This window comes from Rosa rugosa, chromosome 1 (genome assembly GCF_958449725.1).
Source record: "Rosa rugosa chromosome 1, drRosRugo1.1, whole genome shotgun sequence".
NCBI classification, from domain to species: domain Eukaryota; kingdom Viridiplantae; phylum Streptophyta; class Magnoliopsida; order Rosales; family Rosaceae; genus Rosa; species Rosa rugosa.
This window is the reverse complement of record NC_084820.1, coordinates 1,612,848-1,633,931: the sequence shown is the minus strand read 5'-3', so window position 1 is coordinate 1,633,931 and position 21,084 is coordinate 1,612,848. Positions and strand designations below refer to the sequence as shown.

The following is a 21,084-nucleotide window of genomic DNA, read 5'->3' as shown; positions in this document are numbered from 1 at the left end:
AAGATAACCTTTTTAGGGATGATGTCCGACCATCTGTTTCAGAGCACTTCCAACAGAGTAGGGAGACAAATAGGCATTTCTTTTGTGAAAGGGTTGAGGAGAGTTATATAACAATTAGTAAGATGATGATAATCTATACTATTATTAAGAGAACCCAGTTTGTCAGTCAAAGTGGGTGTCAAAAGACGACTAAAATCCTTAGATCATAAATTATCTAAAAATATATTTTAATAAACAGATGACATAATCATAATAAAGAAAATTACATAAAAAAAACTTTCTCCTGAAATATAAAGAGAGAACTTCCCACTTCCCCAGTAAAGGAGGGAAAAGGAAAAAAAAAACTTCCAATCCTACGTTTTCTCTGATGATTATTTTGTTTTTTGAAAACGAAACCCACACACAGAGTGTGTGTTTTGGGTCTAGTTATGATCTATCTCAACTTTGGCCAACCAACCATAGTCACACCCAAATTAGAAAATTCTGCTCCTGCCGTTAAACACAACATTTGCAGGAAGACTTGATCATTTGAGATATTAGTGCTCAAGGTTGCAGCAATATCCATTTATGTGCTAATGCAAAGTTAATTTTCCAAACAAGATTATACTGGTACCTGAGGTGTTTATAATCTTATTGGGTTACATATATATACCTAGTGCGACAAGGAAAACAAAAACTGAAAAAGAAAAGAAAAAGGGAGTGGGAAAATTCCTAATAGCATAAAATAACTAGGAATTGGAGTTGAACAGCGAGAATGGTGTTGGTAGTGTTGTAGGGCTAACTGCTCGCGTTGGGTTTTGGTTAAGAAAACAATGATCTTTAGAGGCAATGACGATAAAGATCTATCTTAACAAATTAACATTTGACTCAAATTGCACCATACGAGCACTGTGGCCCAATGAAAATTAGCGATTAAGATGATATTACTCACATTCAATGTCACTCCTAGATTATTTTCAAGTATTCTCATTATAAAAACAAGCGAGATTTTCTCTCGACCCTAGTCGCTCTCTCCCAAACCCTAGTTTTCTCTAGTCGGCGTCTCCCGCCGTCCTTGATCTTTCCTCACTTTGCCATGGCTACAATAGACGCTGTCACTGCCAGTTTTGCTGCCTCTCTGGCGCTGGCTGACGGGGGCAAAGCACCGGATTTGGGAAAGATTGGAGGAGGTCCGGTTCGGCGATCTACTCAATCTTTTCTCCTCGGGAAACCACTCACTCGGAAACCGGTGGACTCCAACGCCTTCAAATCCCAGTTCTTCCGGACCTGGATGGTGGAGAAGGACTTCCGCATCCAAGAAAAGGCGGACAATAGGTTTCTCTTCTCCTTTGATTTGATCAGGGATCGAAACAAGGTGCTTAAGGGTGGTGTTAGGTGCTATGACCGGAGTATGATGGTATCACCCCCATCGCTGATGTCCCTCTGAAGTATGTAAGGATATGGGTTAGGGTTTAGGGTATCCCTCCTCTCTACGAGGAACCCGACAACCTCATTCTCATTGGAAACCTTCTGGGCGGCTATTTGGATTATGATAAGAAAGAATTTCGCAAAGGTGTTGTGCGCATCTTCTTCAAGCATGATATTTCAAAGCCAGTTCTTCTAGAGCGTAGGGTTTTCTAGGCCCCTGGTGTAGAGCCCTTTCTTCAGTTCCAATTCGAACATCTTAAGGGTAGATGCCCTCAGTGTGGTATGATCACGCATTCTGGGGCGAAGTGTGAGGAGGCTGTGACTCTTTCTGCTCCTAGGGTTGTGAATTTTGGTGGCGGCCCTTCTTCCTCGGGCGGCTCTTTTGCCTTCTCTGCCAAGAATCCCCGTGAGTTATCTATGCCTTCTTCCTCCCTGCTGAAAAAGAAGAAGCCCGTTATTCGACGTCTAGAGCGTTCCACCATTGAACCTACCGGTCCTGAAGGTACCGTGCTCAACACGGCAGATTTGGAAGGCACGAATCATGAGGGTGCTTTGGCGGACATGGCTACTGAGGTGCCCTCGGTGGAACCTTCTGATTCAGGAACAAAGGACCTTCCACCGGCCTCCATCATGCAAGTTGGTCAGAAGCAATCTTTGACCTATAAGAAAAGTGGCCGACAAGAGGCAGCTGATCCCTCTCCTAAGAAATTCAAAACTATTTTGGGTGGCAAGCTTCTCACTCTGCATGCGGAAGCCCTTGGTTTGACTGAAGTTGAGGATGATGTCACGCTTGTGACACTGAAGAAGAAGTTGGGCAGGCCACTTGGTAGTAGAAACAAGGGCTCCCAGCCTCACAGGAAGGTGGGATTGACCCCTTTGCGTCTTACCTATCCGGGTGCTACTACTACTCAGGAGATTGGCCCTAAAGCTAAGGGCAAGGGGAAACTCTAAGTTTTCCTGTTTCTGTGCCTAGTATTTGTTTTAGAGTTTAGTGCTATGTAAGTTAGCTACTTTAATCGTACACCAATTGAGGTCTCTAGGCGGTTGGGTTGCTATAACAAGAGCTTAGATAGTTTTGGGTTTTGAGCATTTAGCTAGGCACTTTTATAAGTGAGCACATTTGTTTTCAGTGAGGGTACTTGTCATTTGCTTGGCAACTTGTGCCAGCTAGTTCTGTTGGTATGAGACAGCTTGTGATGTATGTGCCTTCTGGCCATGGATAAGTTAATGAAGTTATCTATTTCTCAAAAAAAAAATGTCACTCCTAGATTTAATCTCATTTTTTTTTTGGAATTAGTGGCGGGCCCATAAATGAGCTTCTCTTAAGCGAACTTGAACTTCTCTGAAGACGAATTTGACTACAATAACTGGCATAAAAGTCGATAAATTTAAAAGCAAACAATCTAAATATAAAATTCTACCATGAGAGCAAGAGAAACTATTTTTTTTTTTTAATCATTCTCATGGACAAAATTATACAGCCTTAAGGGAAAAGGTATAAGTTATAACATAGAAAGAGTGTGTACAAAAACTTGTGCAATGTTTAATCATGGCTACTGATGGTTTCTAGCTGTACAACTTTCTTGTATCCCTTTAATTGCCGTAAACTAACAAGAGCTTCTATACATGACAGACCCTATACATGGCAACAAACTAGCAGCCCACGCCACACTAAGCCTATATTGGGTCCGCCATTTGGAGGGAAGCTTTTCACATTGCTCAGATGTTTCAGTTGGGGTATATTTATGCCTTTTTTTCTTTGCATTTGAAGTTGGGAAGCATAGAAACAATACGTCTGACCTCAACCCGCGCTGCGAGATACTTCTGGAAATGAGAATGATGCTTCTGCTCGCTTGAGATCACTTAGGACTTCGGGGGGCATAACAATTTTCTACTTAGGATCAAAATACTCAGAATGCGAATGAAAAGCAAAAGAAAAAAAAAATTATGCTACTAGGATTGTATTGTATTGTATATCGAAATCTCCAAGCAGAATTTTCAAGGAATCAGTAAACTCCCAACTGTTTCCTATCCAGTATTTGCACTGCCAAAGTTTCTACTGCCATGATTTCCACCGCCAAAGTTTCTACTGCCATGATTTGCGCTGCCAGAGTTTCCACTGCCAGAGTTTCTACTGCCATGATTTCCACTGCCAGAGTTTCTACTGCCATGATTTGCGCTGCCAAAGTTTCTACTGCCATGATTTCCACTGCCAAAGTTTCTGCTGCCATGATTTGCACTGCCATAGTTTGCACTGCCATAGTTTAAACTGTCATAGTGTAAACTGTCACATTTTTTAGTATACACGCGATGTCTTCGTTCCCGGCAGTAAATCACCCAGAAGATCATAGACAACATTACAGCTAAGGCTACCATTAACAAGCCAATGTAGATCCATTTACTATGTAGTCGCAGACCGGGACAATGCTGTTTACTTATGTCCGAGAATGTATCCTTAGCAAATGTGCAGTCTGCAAGATCAGCAAAGAATGGACTGTACTGATACAGTGCGTTGCTCACATTTACAAAAGCTGACATTTGATCGAAGTAGGTAGGAGTCAGCCGCCCTGGTGATACACACTGGCCAGTTGGACTAGAAACCTTACATACGTATTTCTGCCATACCTGCTTATTTGAAACAGAAAGCTTTAAGGCACTTCACTTCCTTCATAGAATTTTACTCCATGCAAACAGAAAGCTTTAGTTATTACCTCTTGTGCTTGTTGCAATTCCACTTCACCAGGAACACATTTCCGATCAGTTTTATCCTCATTGAAGGGGTTGCAGACTGGTGGTAATAAAGGGCCAGACTGATTGTAATTTAATGGACTGTCAGAAGGATCAAGATTTGCACCATCGGTGATGACACGATTAACCGCTTGAACAGCAAAGTAGGTTGCCATCTTGGTCCGTTCCAACATGCTCTGGCTTACATTTTTGTCCACACATGGAAGTAGATCGTCCAAAGCAGTGTGGGCTGTGGGGTGCTTTTGAATCCACTCATCCATGGAGACACATGCATCTCCAAACGCACTACATATTTGCACATAGCAAAACATCAGTCTCTGATATGGACACAGCTTCCTCACAGGAATACATTACTTCTGGGATATCAATTAATTTCAAGGATCAGCTGGATTAGAGATTTGCTAGAACAGGAACCTATTCGACTTCAGCCACGTTCGCATTCAAATCCAAACACATCTAATATTCGAGGAAGGAAAATCTACCAAGTTTGTTATATGTTAAAGAAGACAGTTGTTTGAAAGGACAAAAACTTCAGCAACCAAACCATTGTTAAGCATTTTGCTTCATTCAATGTTCAAGAAGCATGTAAAAGTTTGTACTTGTTACTAAAATCTATATTAAAGACATAGAAATGAACCACGACTTAAGATAGACAGGTTGAAATTAACATCTATATGTTGCCCGGCAAGCTGAAGTGAAAATTCAATATAGAGAGGTATAACTTGGAAACTAAGATAATGTAAGCATAACCAGTTAAATGGTACATACTTATGGATGAGGAGAAATGTACCGCACAAGATGAATGTACAGGTAACAAGAATCCACCCAACAATCACCAAGCTGCATCAGATTGCAAGTGTTTGTTAAAAAATACGTTTGAGCAGTACAACTGCTTCAAAGACTTGAAGATCTGCTTGGGAAAAATGAATGGCAAAGAGTTTTTGGTATCTGACTTACCAGTATACAAGAAATCGCATCCCGCACATGGAAAGTGCTGCAACAAGTAAACCAAATAAAAACAAAAGGAATCAATAAGGCCATATTATACCTTTAAAGTTTCTACATCTAATCAAAAGAAAATAACAGACTTACCAAATCCAATAAAGACCAGAAGGAGCATAACAGCAGAAAAAACCATGAGCGCCAGCTTCCTGCAGAAGACAGCAACAGATAAATGTTACACAGATTAAGCAAGGTGACTAGAAATTCACAAGTTTCGAGAGATTCAAGAATCTACTTACAAGTCTGTTAAGACTTGATTTGACTTCCGTGCAGTCTTATCAGTTGTTTCAGAAAGAAAATTGGAAACATACTTTATTGTTCCCATACCCTCGTCAATTTGATTCTGAATATCTGTCGGAGGAACTATGGCGTCAAGTCCGATCTTCTTAGCTGCGCTAAGAGAATCTGACACATTCCTGAGGTTTTGAGCAGTTTCATCTGCCTCCTTCACAAGGTAATCCAATGTCTTTCTTGTACTGTCGTAGAACAATCCCTGACCCATGTACAGCACAACGCATCCAGCACTACAACAGACCACACGAACATTGAAGGGAGCCAACAGCCAACAGCAACATAAAAGCTGATTGGCACTAGTGCTTGGCATGAAAATTAGGTGTGTGTGTGTGTGTGTAGAGAAAGAAAGTTCGAGAGAAAGTTACATTGCCATGAGGGTGAAGATAATGAGGGTGACGAGAGAGAGGCAATAGGCTGTTCTAGAATAGCCATAAGGCTCTTTTTTACGACAGCAATAACAGATACAGATAAGGCACAAGCTTAACCCGCAAATCACGAACCACAAAATAGCAGCGACAAAGAAAGGAGCCGCGGTAAAACCAACTGACTACGGCAAAAATGGATCAATAACTAATTAGTGTCAAAAATATATCAATTTCATGAGAAACAGGGATACCACATAATATTAGCTAAACCACACCAGAAGTTAATTTTTGGCATAGCTATATGGATGTTCAACAAGTATATCATCAACACAATCATAACCTACATTTATAGAGAAACAAAGAATAAAACATTCTTTAAATGCCTCAAAATCCATAGCAAGACCATGAGAACTCAAAAGTATTTTTAGACAATGAGGAAAGGAGCAAAAGTACAATTGGAAAATTCACATAAACCCACATTGGTACTTATCATTTATCAAACAACACAATACACAGAACAGCAAAATAAATTAATAGAAACCAAAATAACAAAGACAAACCCAGCAAATGAATCAAGAGAATATAGAACTCACAGCCCAGTAATGCCGTTCTGTTATATTCCAGCCACCCGTGTACTTCTTAAATCTATTTAGAGGGTCCTTCCTGCGTGTCCTTTCCTTAGCCAATACCAAAGTCTCGTGTTCTTCAAGAGACCTCCTTCTTCCCCATGTGATCAACCCACCATCATTTATTTGCTCTCCCCCTTCACCATTAACAAAAAAAAAAAAAAAAAACAAATTCATTCAATTTCCACAAGAGCAATGCAAAAATATCCACAAAAAAAAAAGTTAGTAGTGACTTAACATTTTATGTCGTACAAAATAACACATCATTATTGTGTTACTAGTGATGACATGCATTCGTGAATCGTGACTGAAATTTGGGATCTTAAGCATCTTTCTTCCAATAAAATCAAACCCGAAAAAGCCAAGACATTGCATGCATCCCCATTTTACCTGTCAATCGGATAGTGTGAGAAAGGTGATAGCTTTCTGCAGAAGCTGAAACAACAAAGACGAAGGAGATGGTTATGATCACAAAAAGAACCAAATGCTTCGACAGGATTGGCGATCTAATGCCGAAGAACATGATGTGTTTTGGATTTCTGGGTTTCTCCTATATACGTCCTTGTATTTCTGGTTTTTGACGCAGACAGCGGGAGAGCTTTGGTGGAGACACAAGGACCCAAATACATGGTGTGAGACAAGAGGTTATTTATAACAGAGATAACTAACGCATACAAAGTTGTGGAGAAGGACACAGAGACAGCTGATTTGCTATAAAAGCCCTACAATATTATCGCATTCGATGTTTTTTTTTTTTTTTTTTGAAAGGGGTTTGGAACCCAGCCTAGCTAGGAGGCTCAGTCCCACGCCCGGTTCCATTTATTATATTAATAGTAAAATTTTACATGGGGGGGGGACATATCACCTATTCTCCGAGCTACAGATAAACAATGACAATAATCCTCATACAGAACATCATGTATAATAGCAGGTGTCTCCCCTAACCAAACATCATCAACGGAGAGACTGACTGAGTTTAATGTGAGTAAATCTCATTATGCATGAGTCATTATCCCTCGTATATGATCTGTTTTTTCCCCCACTGTGTCTATTTTTGTCACCTTCCAAAATCCCATTTTCTGATTTTGGATTTTTTTTTTAATAACGTTTAGTCTCTAGTATTGGTGAGCTGTTTAATGGGATTAATGTGACGTGAGGACTTGGCTTCTCTGCTAGAATATGACTTGCTATAATGCATGTGCTTGGATTTTACTCACAGCCGTCAAATATAGATTTAAGGGCAAGATGATGCCACATCAAGAAGCATCAAGAAGTCACTTCAAGTTCATCCCTTGCAGTTTTTTTTTCTAGCAAATTATAGTTCTAGCAGAGAAGCCAAAATCCTTATGGGAAATGAATCGTTTTAAAGTTATTAATTAGGACCTATTAATGACGAAATGTGAAGTCAATTAAGAACAATATTTAAGAAAATCTGAGTGTGATTAATTAGTAGATGTGTCTTAATGATGATGTGGATATTTTGTTGGCAAATAAAGAAAAAAGTTAGATTACTAGTAGGATTCAATCAATACAAATATGAGAAAAGATTACAAAATGAAGTAAAACATTAAGCTAAAGTAAGATAAAATTAGTGGTGTATGACAAGTCTCTTAATGGCCACTTAATTACTAATTGCAACTTTGCAAGCAAGTACAATATATACTTACCACCAAGTTCTAATGCATTTCTCAAGCATCTCCCATGTCGTGTTGCATCAAATGAATAACATCATCACATGTAAATTAACGAGAAGCTACGGAATAAAAATATTAAAATACTCTACGCATCTATATTGCAAAATTCATGATTTTTTTTATTAAATGCGGTTTAATAATTGAAATTATTATTATATATTGCAAAGTAGCTTGTTTAAAAACGTTTTAATGAAAGTTATTCTACCCTATATAATAGCTCCTTTATTGATAATATTGAGTGGTACATGAGTGGTGAAGGATATAATTGAAACGAAAAAAAAAAATTCAATCCTGATACAAAAGATGTTGGCAAAGTACGTAGGTAACTAGGTATTGATATTAATTGTCCTACGTGGCCATCAAAGTATATGCATTACTAATGGCTGTTGTCAATGAAGCAGGTGTTTATTGATTTTAAGAGAGCAAATGAATGAATCAACTTGATCACTACCTGTTCATCAAAAAAAAAACTTGATCACTACCTGACAATTACTTTGAAGATTTTATTCTATTCCTAAATTGCGATGATTGAATTATTAGTAGGAGTATTGGAGAAATATAATACATATATTCCATCGATCATTAACATACATACAACACGTACAGGTTCTGCGAGCAAGTACTACAATATTGCATGAAAATATTTAGCTAATTTAGTTATTGCTCCTACACTTTGTCCATGTGCATTGATTCTTCTTAAAGCTTATATGCATGGGGCTTAATTAAAAAAAGGATTAATTTCAGTTTACCCCCCTGAGGTTTGGGGGTGTCATCATTTCACTCCCCAAACTCTCAATTTCACTTTTTTACCCCCTGAACTTTCCAATTTCAATCAGTTGTGTCCAATTTCTCCTATTCCGTCCAAATTGAACTTTAACTCTGACTTTTGAGGGGTAAAATGGTCATTTCAAGACAAAAAAATAAAAAAATAAATTTTTTTTTTTTTTTTTTTTCCTGTTTTTTCGTTTTTTTTTTTTATTTTTTATTTTTTTTATTTTGTCTTCAACCTATATACCACAAGTTATAATAGGTTTATAAAAATAAAAAAATACTCTAGGTAATTTTACACTTTATCTGTAATAAATATCTGTATATCCCCAATAAAGTGAAGAAATATCTGTGTAAAATCATTTTTGGTCTACGATATTTGTGATATATCTCCAATAAAGTGAAGAATTTTAGGATATATCCCCAATAAAGTGAAGAAATATCTGTAAAAAATGATTTTACACTTTATCTGTAAATATCTGTATATCCCCAATAAAGTGAAGAAATATCTGTTTAAAATCATTTTTTACAGATATTTATTTACAGATAAAGTGTAAAATTATTTTTTATAGATATTTCTTCACTTTATTGGGGATATATCCTAAAATTCTTCACTTTATCAGAGATATATCACAAATATCGTAGACCAGCGAGTGTGTAAAATCATTTTTTACAGATATTTATTTACAGATAAAGTGTAAAATTATTTTTTATAGATATTTCTTCACTTTATTGGGGATATATCCTAAAATTCTTCACTTTATCGGAGATATATCACAAATATCGTAGACCAGCGAGCGGCTTTCAACCACCTAGAGTATTTTTTTGTTTTTATAAACCTATTATAACTTGTGGTGTATAGGTTGAAGACAAAATTAAAATAAATAAATAAATAAAACAGAAAAAAAAAAAAAAAAAAACAGAAAGAAAAAAAAAAAAAACGAATTTTTTTATTTTTTATTTTTTTGTCTTGAAATGACCATTTTACCCCTCAAAAGTCAGAGTTAAAGTCCAATTTGGACGGAATAGGAGAAATTGGACACGACTGATTGAAATTGGAAAGTTCAGGGGGTAAAAAAGTGAAATTGAGAGTTTGGGGGGTGAAATGATGACACCCCCAAACCTCAGGGGGGTAAACTGTAATTAATCCTTAAAAAAATTTGCCCTAATTAATTTTGATTTAAGAAATATGTAGTAGTGCATACTCAATCACTGTCCAATTATTTGGACAATGGCAGCTTAATTTTGTTTTAGTTAATTTTCCTGCGAATCTAAATGATCACTTATGCCAGTTAATAATGAATATATATAAGTACACTGCTTTTACTGGTTTAACCAATTATATGGCGCTACATATTCACTTAGGTTTGTATTATATATTAGTCGTGGTTATGGAGGTGTCCAGGAGAAGAAATGAGCTGAGGAAAGAGACAGAAGCCAGGTTCTCAGATTTTGGCATGATTTGAGAATCATAGTCACACACACGATGATGATGAGTTGATGATGTTTTCAGGTATATGATTTTTTGTGTATTTTATCTTTGGCTTTTCACATGATATAAAAAAGGAAGAGATTCGAATTTAAAACATGTCATCCGCAGAGATGAAATTATATTAATGGAGTACCTGATTTATTCAAGGATGGGAAAATGATGTTGAAAAAGTGTGGCTTAGATTAGAGCCATTTGGAATCCCACATCAGAAAGGTGAAGAGTCATTCTTAGGTTATAAGGAATGGTACCACACACACTAATGCCGAGGCCTTTTGTATTAAAACCCCATACTCATTCTGCATCGGGTGGCTAAAGTGGGGGGAGTATCAGCATTATTGGATCCGTGTGTGTGAGACTTATTTGCCGCATGCTTGTGGTCAAGGTGGAGAGCTATTAGAATTCGGATCATGAAACAATTGAAGATGGCTCGAATGCTATTGGAATTCGGATCATCAAACAATTGAAGATGGCTCGAATCACGCCAAGGTAGAGATTGTTGGAAAAGTGTGGCTTTAGATTAGAGCCATTTGGAATCCCACATCAGAAAGGTGAAGAATCATCCTTAGGTTATAAACCATGTGGAATGGTACCACACACACTAATGCCGAGGCCTTTTGTATTAAAACCCCCTACCCATTCTGCATCGGGTGGCTAAAGTGGGGGAAGTATCGGCATTATTGGATCCGTGTGTGTGAGACTCATTTGCCGCTTCCCCACAACAAATGATACACCTACCGCTACGAGAAAAAAGAGCCCTATGTATATAGGCCAATGCAAATACATAACTATGGCTCATTGTGGGAATAAAGCACAAGCGCCAGTTTCAACTTCTCTATCAGAGAACATTAGGTTCCAATCCCAATTTTGGAGACAAGATTCGTATCGATCTTTAGGTTCTTATGTTTGTTGGATTAATATTCAATATAGATGGAAGTATCTTGATTTTGTTTCAAAATAATACTAGATTCTCCTACATTCGGGCGATGGCGATGCGTGAGAGATTACACAGAAATTGAATTTTGCGTTAGGAAAATTTATAATTGAAAGACAAATCAAAATGTAGAGAAGTCGGGTATACACATCATTTTTCCTATTACCATGTGCATATCAATATATAGCACGTTAAACTAATCAAAATCGTTAATCATTTCAATTCTCGTCATACAACATTGAAACAAGAACCAATCTTATATCAACATCAATTCGAAATTGTGCTAACAAATGCTCTATAGTAAAGGTTAACTGCATTCGATCTTTCTCATTTGTGGTTAACCTTTATTAGAGAATTGCATGACTTGTCTAAGGGGTTAATGAAACGATAGGCTGTATGCGGTTCTACTGGGTTGGGTCGAAGTGTACTTCACTCGGGCCATTTTCATAACATCCAAATGTTCCAAGGGTACAAGGAAATGTGCTTTTGGCCCAATTATATCCTAGTCTACAAATATCCTTAATCAAATATCTCCAAAATCAAAAGTAACAAAGCTGAAATAATTGAAGGATGAATTACAATAAACTTACAATAAACAAGTGGGTTGTGCTACCAGAGTTGGAATATAATCATATATGCCTTGAGTGACGAGGTATTGCTATAACCGTTTTGAAATAGGTTTGGCGCACCTGTTAATATTCTCTCTTTCTTGTAAAGCATTCCAATGGTACGTTGTGTCATAGCTCTCACAAAGTCACAATAGGAGCAGAACATCTTCAGAAATGCAGTGACAATAGTGAGGTAGGCTGTTGGTTCTGCTACATCTGAGCTCTGAGGTCATGCACGTTTGGATTTTGGAATATAGCAACCAGCTCAAAGGGTAGAATGCTTGAAGATTATTCTGGACTTCTGTTATTATATTTCAGGGCTTGCTATAAGAATTTAAATCCCATGTCTATGCCCATGGAAATGAGGTTAACGACATTCATGATCATGTCCATGGAGCGAGGTTAATGATCCCCACACTTATGCAAGTGAGTCTAATGTGGACATGCATGACAAGTGAGGCTTACAGTGAGTACGGCAAGTGAGGCTAATGGCGGGCATGCCCACACCCATGCAAGCGAATGGTGCTTCCAAAAGATGTCGTATGCTTTTCCAATTACGTGGGAACTGGCAACCAACCCAGAAGTTCTTCCCAAAAAAGAAAAAAAATTGAGTGTTGACAAGTTTGTTGTTAAGTAAAACTTACCTTGGTTAGTAGTCGGCGAAAGCTTGTGGATGATGAAAAGGAGTCTTCATGACACCTTCCCAATAATCCCAAAGGTCATCGACGTTTTTCCATATGTACAGCAGCTAGAGCTAGCTCCGTAAATTTAGTTTGAGAGACAAGAATGCACGCATTGCAAAGGATGCCAATCTGTTAATATGGGGGATCTTGCTGATATAAAAGCTTGATCCAAACTTTTCATCTCTGTTGGTGTCCTGTTGTCTTGTGTGCCTATTATCTCTGCTTATCATAATCTCTTTAGTTAAACAAACTGATGGAATTAAGTGAAAACAACAATAATTAACTTAAAACTGAGTTGAGCTGGGTTTTATAGAGAGAGTTGAACTGAGTTGCTATGATTAGGTCTTGACTAAGCTCACAATACTAGTGCCAAAATGTTGCTAGCTAGGTGCTGCTGTGGAAGGTTTGACTGGTCCAAGTTAATCACTCTCTTTCTTCAGATTGTTTTAACTATAATTGCAGTCAAAGTCAAGCAAGTTCCATTGGTCATTAGGGTTCCCTAGTGTTACAGTCATTTCAAAATGATAATCTAAAGCAATTTGTGCAACTTCAAGGCACAGATTGTACCACATTCAACTGTATAAAATTGTTGAAATGTATATAATATTACAAAAGTTTATTGTATTTGTTCAAGCACAAACCAATGAGTGTAGGTAAGAGTGTATAGCATATGATCACAAGAAGAGACTTATCAGATTCATGACTACTTAGTGATCATGGTGATTAAAAATCTCAGATATAGTACGAATCCAAAGAGTTATAAAAATGTACAAGAACAATAACTTGGAACTGGGAATCACGTGATTGCATTAAGACAAAACACCCCGACCAAGTGATTAATTAACTAAATTAAACTTCAATTTCGAGAGAAAGAATAGAGCGAGAGAAGATGAATAATCAATTAATTTAAGTAAAGCATTTGAAGTTCAGTTAAAATGAAATGGAGAATTGTAGTGGCAAATTGAATACCAAGTTTAAGTAATTTGTTGTTTATGCTAACAGCTAGCTGGTTAGCTTAGCCTCTAACACAGAGGAGATCTATGAGGAATGCTTTTTCTTCTACTGATCATGTTTGAGGACATGTCTTGATCATCGTCGGAAACTTTATGAGCTGATCTTGAGCAGTACACGTAACTGTAATTGAGTCCGCTTCTCTTCTTTCGGACAATCTGATCACGATTTGTGTATGCCATGCTCATGCTCATGTTTTCGGAGCCTGATGATGACGAATAGCTCATTGGATCATCGCAGTCCACAATTGTGGAATGGAGAGTCTGATCACTGGTCATGTCCTGATCATCAGACTCGGACTGGAGAGGAACTAAGAAGTCTGGACTCAGTTGGAGTGATTCACATTTCCTCAGGTAAGGAGAGAGCCCCCTCTTCAATGTAACCACATAATCCACCTGTGATTATTCATAATGAATTCCAATTCAATCATAATTGAAGTATTCCATAATGATATATACTTGTATATGGTAAATTCAAGTCTTTCATGCATGCATGTATAGATGTTTACCTTGCACCCAAGAGAGCAATGGATATAAGGTTCTTGAAGACTTCTGTCACAAGAAGTGCAATAGTTTCCTGAACCCTTGAATTGCCTATTCTGAGGTCTCTTCTTGATGAACACCACTTTGGCATTATTTATGGTATATGACTGGAAAACAAAGAAAGACTAAATTAGCTAACTGAATTTCCAATTAACTATACTGAATTGGAATTAAATTTGAATAGCAATAGTCATGTAATAAACCTGAACATTATTGCAGTCGACGAGCTTTTGAAGATCTTCCAATCTTACAACATCATGGTAAACATAGCGACGAATTTGAAGGAGCCTATGGAAACGGTGGGAAGGTAGACAATGGGGGCATATACTGGTGCAACAATCCAAACAGTAAACGTTCTTTTCGTTCTTCTTTGCAGTTTCATGAAAGGAGCAAGCTGCAAAGAACTTCTGAGTATAGAGGGCTTCCAACCATGCAGGCTTCTGAATTCCCTGAATTACATGGACCAACAATTCAATCCAAATTAGAATTACCAAATAATTATATATATGATCCACAAAGACAATGAGAATTATGGAATAGAGAAGACAGAGAGGGACAGAGACAAACCATGATCACATAAACACTTCAAAGCAAGTGCCCTGCTTGAGCTGTTATCAAGACAATGGTGTGAACAGAAGAGGAGAGAGAGAGAGGCACTGAGGGATATGGTGATAAGAGTATTTATGGAGCTTCACAAGAGAGGAGAGGGTTATATATTTATTCCTTGGGAGAGGTACACAACATTTTGTCAATAGGGGCTTGTAACATGAGAGAGAGAGAGAGAGAGAGAGAGAGAAGTGAGATATGAGGGGAACGTGGGCGCTGTTTCCGTGTCTCCCATTTCTCTAAAACCTGTATAAACTAATGCTGCTCATCTCCTTGGCCGAAGAGCTCTAATGCTAAACTAACCAAGTTCTTCTTGAAGGAGGTGCCTCTGTGACTCACCATTTTTATTTTTCACCTTTTCTTTCGTTGATTCTCATCTCTTAGAATTGGTGAAATCAGTTGGAACTAGCCACTTGTTGCAGATCATTTTGAAATGGGAAACCGAAAAAGAAAAAGAAAAAAAAAATCGAATTACAGATGATCGGTTTGATATTTTTGTGTTACCATCTTGATAGGTGAAACTTCCATTCCACCGAGTAGTCACTGAAAGTGAACTTTAAGACCAGACTTCTGGTAATTCCAAAAGCTTGAGTTTCTTATCCCAATAAGTTGGCTAGGTTAGTTAAAAAACCAACTATACTGTATTAGAGTATTTCTGTGCATCCCTTATTCTTGCCTGCTGCTTTTGGTGTCACTCCTGTAACTTTCATGACTTCAAAGCTAAGCAATTAGAGCCTACAGCAAAGTATAGCTTGGTAGAGAACAAAAAGGGTACAGAGCTGCAGTGATCACACACAAGGTAAAAGGTGAAAAGTAGACCTAACAATGTGTAGTGTTTTAGCTTGTTCGTGATCGAAGATCAAAATTTTGGTTTTTGAGAATATTAGTATGTCAAAAGAATATGCAGCTGTCACCATTCATTGATTTTGTTTGATACCTGAACTGTGAGTCTTGTGACTTAGGTGGTAAGAAGGTTGAAGAACATTGTGCTTAGGAATATTACTACTGTAACTCTTATGAATTCAACAGAGAAAAGCAAGTGAGGGCACTATAGTGTTGGCTAAGAACACTGTCTTTAGTGTCATATGCCTTGCATCTGATAGAGTCAAAACAAGACATGTACGAGAAAAAACCCGCTTTTTAGGGAATAAAACATGTCAACATTAATCAATCAACAACTCCACTGATCTCAAGTCCTCTGCTTTAATAATAATGTGGTTTTGTAACAAACATTTCACAGACAAGCACAACTCATTGAGCACTAGTTTCCCATACTAATGACCTAATTAATTGGAGGCTCCATTGTTAATTTTGAGGACGACCTTGCTTAATGCGCCTCTGAGCTCCATCCAAGAGTTACCTTGGGGTTTACAATGCTAACAGTATTATTAATCTTGTATTTTCCCTTTTATACCCTTTTAGGTCTACCATTCAATTTCGAGTTTTTACGAGCTGACAATCTTTTTTTACCATATTAGTCAACAGTTCTCAATCACCCATTGATGCTAGCAAAGCTCTTATAAGTAGTTGATCTTCTCTATAAAGTTCACCTCCTACAGGTAGAGATATGAAGCATATGAGGATTTGGCATAAGACAAGCTATAAACAATTTTGTTCAGACATTATGTTATAGTATAGACTCTAGGCAGCTTATAGTCCTAAGCATGTAATTTTCACATTACCTATTTTCACCTTATAGACTGTAGGCAACTTAGACTCTAGACAGCTTATAGACTCAAGCATTACCTATCTTCACCTTATAGACTCTAGGCAGCTTATATTTCACCTTATAGACTCTAGGCAGCTTATATTTCACCTTATAGACTCTAGGTATTACCTATTTTCACCTTGGGTCAAACTCAAGCATGTAATTTTTTACCCTTCCTAAATTTCTTTTGAGGTTTGCTTTTTCCCTTGCTGGTTTCTTTGTTTTCTCTCTTCTTAATTCTACTGTCATGAGCAAAACCAGAGACTAGTCTCATAAAATAATATTCATTACAATTTGTTTTCCAGAGAATGAGAAAGACAAACAAAAAACACAAAGCTACCCTAGATCCTTCAGTACATAACTCTATTTATTCGAAACGAGATCAGGACTTTTACGTTTATCAGAAAAACAGAGAAAAGTATACAGATAACTCTTTGATCATAGTGCTACTTAGAACAGGTTCATGATCTTCAGCACCAATTTGACCAATCAAATTCATATAACATGCACGTGTACACTAAATATAAACATCCTAGCAAATATCTCTCTATACCTACAACCAAATTGAAAAGAAAGAAAAACAGAATCAAAGAAGAGGAGGATGGGCAAGCCTCACGTGCCATGAAAAGCAGAAAGCTATTATAGTAAGCAAGAAGCTCACGTGCAAGGGATCCAAAGACCCTGGGTTTCAAATATAAACCCAAGCAAACTTGCAGTGTTCAAAAGCTCAAGCGTGTCTTGGAACTGACCCAAATTATTCCTCTTTTCACATACAACACTTCAAAGTTGTAGGTGGTGGTCAATGGTCAAAGATCCGGAGAGAAGGAGATGATGTGGATGTGAATATGGTCAGAAGAACAAATAGGGTTTGCAGAGTCAGCGAATGAGCCGCACGAGGGGATCTCCCTGCCCCTCTGCTATGGCCTCTGTGCAGTCTGAGGCTCACTCCATTCTGCTATATCAAAAAGGGTTTCTTTATTACCTATTATATATGCATACCCTTAGTTTTAAGGGTTAAGCCACATGCAGAGCCTTTTTCCAAAGATTAAAGACTGGCCAAGGCTACTACACCTACATCATGATATATAGTAGTACACCAGTTCTAGTAATCTAGTTCCACACAAGTAAAAAAGAATTCTTTTCATCGTGCTTAGAAAAATTTAAACTTTTAGCTGAAATCTTGGACTATAAACAAAGGCTCAAGGAAATGTGGCCTGAGTTAGTCCTTTTCTTCCTCTTCTTATTCAACAATAAAATATGCTTCTTGTTTGGTAGCCTGGGTAATTGCAGCTATAGTTAAACTATGTGTTTGAGTACCTTTTATCAATACATTACACTCCAAGATTTTCAGTCACCAACTGGTAGAGTACAGGTTTATGAATTTAGTTGTTTATTGAGTCTGAGCATCTGTCTATATGCCATAATCAACTCGGCTTAATTCAGATTAAAATCACCCCTTCATCTGTCATCACTAACCAGTAACCACTAACAGAATTCATGATAATGTTAAGCACTACTACCATTAATAAAGTGCTTCTTATTCATATTTCACAATGATACTTTACATCTACCCAGATTTTCCACCTTTTCAGGTTTTGTTTTCTTCTTTTCAGATGTTTATACAATTACATTACACACTATACAAAAAATTAACAAGAAATATGATAAATGCATGTAATGGAGATATGATATTCAAATGGCTCAAACCTAGTGTCAAGGTTTCTGAGCAGAAAACATGATGAAAGATTGCTGAACTTTGCTCGAGTAGTTTGTGAGACCACATGATGTACACAAGTCCCGTATCTCTTCCTCCGTTAGGTAGCTGTAGCTCTGAGCAGTCCTCTGCCACATAAATAACACCTTAAGATCAATATTCATGGTCTATAACCAAGCCATTCAACATATTTTTAATAAAACCCATGCTCCAAAGACTGCAAACATTCAACTATGCTATATTAAAGTCGGGAATAGTTTTAATTTTACTCCTGAGAACCTACAGAATAAGGAAATGAATGTGGATGCTATGCACAATTGTTCTTATAGATAAAGAGGCATCTGAGTAACATTCAGCCAGGAGGACAATGGATATGCCTGAACCATATAGCATAATAATCAACAATTATAACTGCAGAGCATGAAATCCAACTTGAAATAAGAATTCCTTAGACAAACCAACTCCTAGTTGGATAAATAACGTCCCATGAAAGCTCCCTATTGAAGATCAATATAGCCAGGTTTTCCATCAAGAGTAAACCAGAGTAAATGAACCTTTACAAAGTCCCAAAATGAAGATTAATAAAAACCAACTTAAGAGAAGTCCATGATTGTAATATAAATCCACCCAAACATAGTCCTAAGTATGACTGACCACATTTGGCAATCATTGAAGAACTATTACCTCTCTGAAAGGCCTGATATACCAGGGAGTGGATGAAGTATACCGCAGAAAAGTGGTTCCAACAAAGACACCACCACTTCGTAATACACGAGTGATTTCAGCAACCTGGAAATATATCAGAAAAGAGATGGTAAATGTATTAGTTACTGAAGTTTTATTCCATCCATACACATGTTTAAATTGAGCAAATATTGAAAACTTAAAGAGATTTGACAGATCACATGAAGTTCAGATGCAAAATAAAGGTCTGCCAGAGATCGGGGGATATATATGTACGCACTTGCTAACACCAAACCATAAGAAAGCTGATTCCAAAAAATTTCACCAGCACAATATACTAATATCTGTGATGTACATAGTACTTTATACTATTATAATTGCAGTATGTTCCACGGGAACCAACTAGGCCACTAGACCATGGACTTTCCATGAGAGTTCATGTTACCATATGCACGGATAGAGGCCTAGTTCACTATAGCCTGTTGTGAGGAACAAGGGTAAAAGGCTCCAAGTTTTGCTCAATGTTCCACATAACAGATCTCATATTCTTTTCGAGTAAATAGAGGATTGAATTACTTTCTGTCATCCTACTGAATAAACATAGAATCCTAAAGAGGAAAAACAGAAGGAACAATGTCAAACAACACTTACAGCATTTGAAGGAGAGGGCCAACAGTGCAGTGCTGCACCGGCATGGACTGCATCGACTGAACCTGATGCAAATGGAAGCCTAGAAACATCTGCCCTTACAAGAGCAAGATTCCTGCACTTATTCCAATAATGTGTAACAAGCTAAATTAGAATAGACTGATAGACATTTCTCTTTTCTTAAACCAGTATTGCATTGAGAAACTAATAAGAAATAAGAAAAAAGGCAGACAAGACTCACGTAGCCAAAAGAGTAGCATCTCTTTTAAGAAAATCATAGCACTGTCGGAGCATATTTTCCGAAAAATCAAGCGCCACAACTCCAGAATAACTCTCCGATTTCGCAAATTTCCTCGAAAACAAACCACTCCCACAGCTCACATCCACTAGAAAACCGCCTTCCGCGGATTTAAAGTAGTCCTGAGCCATTTTAAACTGCATAGCACATAAGAACATCATGTAACTCTCAAACTGTCCACAAACAGAACTTAAAACTATATGCATTTAGACCACATTGACCAATTGACACATACCTCTTCATCAGGACCTGGAAATCCACTACTACTAAAATTCTGGCGCCAACCTCTTTCATACAAAAACGACACCAGTGGGCTCCTAAACAACTCAGTCCTAGCTGGGTTGACTTCAACGTACTGCTTCAACCCAGCAGTAACAGTAAGGTCCAAGTAAATGTCTTTGCTGGAATACGACTTGTCACATTTCTTGCACTTGAAACCTGACCTGTATATTGCTTCCCTACCAAACCCAAAAACACTATAAATCACACAAAAGCCTCAGCCTTTTTCAGCTTAACTATTCAGTACTGAGAATTAAGCATAGTACTCACAGGTTTAGACCAGTTGGGCCTTTTCGTATTAGCGGTTCATAGCAAACTGGGCATGACAAAAACTCAATGCCCGAGCTTTGACTTTTCTGGGTGCTCGAGCTCTTCTCCTAAAGATCAAAACTTTAAGAACCAAAATTGAAACTTGACCAAAAAGGGTCCTAAAGATTGAAACTTTATGAACCAAATATGAGTGTGGGAGAGAGAGAGAAGGTAGTACCGGTTGTAGAGTGATTGCAGAGGTGGCGCGAATGGGGAGAGAGTGGAAGCGGAGACGAGGAGGAGAGAGATGGGAATTGTGGTGGAGGCGAGGGTGTTTTGGGGATAGAAATGTTTGGTGGAGGGAGGAGGGAGCCGTCGTGGCCATGAAGATTTGATTCTGTGCTTGGTGTTTGTGTAGTTTGTTTTTCTGGTTTTGAGATTAGCTGAGAATGATGGCAGTTCCATACGTTTCTACTTTGGAAGTGTTTGTTGTGTTGCTTTGGTGAGTGAGTGACGAGTTGGAAGCGTATGGAGACGGTGGCACTTACGAAAATCAAATATGCTCCTCAAATTATTAGCATTGTAATAAAGAAAGATATAAAATCATATATAGGAAAATTGGAAGAAAATTTAGTCGCAAGAAGGTTGTCTTTGGACGTTTATTTAAGAAAATTAGTGCCTACGTACTTCGGCGGTAAAAGGTTGTGTTTAGATTTTAATTTAGAAA

General features: G+C 37.6%; 3 protein-coding genes across 6 annotated transcripts; all 3 read right to left on the bottom strand.

Moving 5' to 3' along the window:
- Window positions 1-2,830: 2,830 nt before the first annotated feature.
- Window positions 2,831-7,075, bottom strand: LOC133709372 (uncharacterized). The gene is made up of 9 exons (XM_062135096.1): window positions 6,833-7,075; window positions 6,410-6,579; window positions 5,817-5,998; window positions 5,397-5,681; window positions 5,248-5,306; window positions 5,113-5,149; window positions 4,924-4,995; window positions 4,119-4,440; window positions 2,831-4,032 (listed from the first exon to the last, which is right to left on the bottom strand). Exons 1-9 carry the CDS (start codon window positions 6,963-6,965, stop codon window positions 3,436-3,438), a joined length of 1,857 nt encoding a protein of 618 aa, XP_061991080.1. The 5' UTR covers window positions 6,966-7,075; the 3' UTR covers window positions 2,831-3,435.
- Window positions 7,076-13,394: 6,319 nt separating this feature from the next.
- LOC133709365 (protein RGF1 INDUCIBLE TRANSCRIPTION FACTOR 1) lies at window positions 13,395-16,304 on the bottom strand. The gene is made up of 4 exons (XM_062135085.1): window positions 14,739-16,304; window positions 14,375-14,620; window positions 14,138-14,278; window positions 13,395-14,024 (listed from the first exon to the last, which is right to left on the bottom strand). Exons 1-4 carry the CDS (start codon window positions 14,739-14,741, stop codon window positions 13,641-13,643), a joined length of 774 nt encoding a protein of 257 aa, XP_061991069.1. The 5' UTR covers window positions 14,742-16,304; the 3' UTR covers window positions 13,395-13,640.
- LOC133709336 (uncharacterized methyltransferase At2g41040, chloroplastic-like) lies at window positions 14,602-20,908 on the bottom strand. Of its 4 annotated transcripts, none has more exons than XM_062135075.1 (8): window positions 20,596-20,908; window positions 20,379-20,485; window positions 20,065-20,287; window positions 19,773-19,966; window positions 19,535-19,646; window positions 18,884-18,988; window positions 18,193-18,327; window positions 14,602-14,620 (listed from the first exon to the last, which is right to left on the bottom strand). In XM_062135075.1, the coding sequence occupies exons 1-7, from the start codon at window positions 20,740-20,742 to the stop codon at window positions 18,199-18,201; spliced, it is 1,017 nt and encodes a 338-aa protein (XP_061991059.1). In that variant the 5' UTR covers window positions 20,743-20,908; the 3' UTR covers window positions 14,602-14,620; window positions 18,193-18,198. The 4 variants fall into 4 exon arrangements, with proteins under 4 accessions (XP_061991059.1, XP_061991051.1, XP_061991044.1 ...); XM_062135067.1 differs by lacking the exon at window positions 14,602-14,620 and adding an exon at window positions 16,309-16,330; XM_062135060.1 differs by lacking the exon at window positions 14,602-14,620 and adding an exon at window positions 16,708-17,437.
- Between the last annotated feature and the right edge of the window lie 176 nt (window positions 20,909-21,084).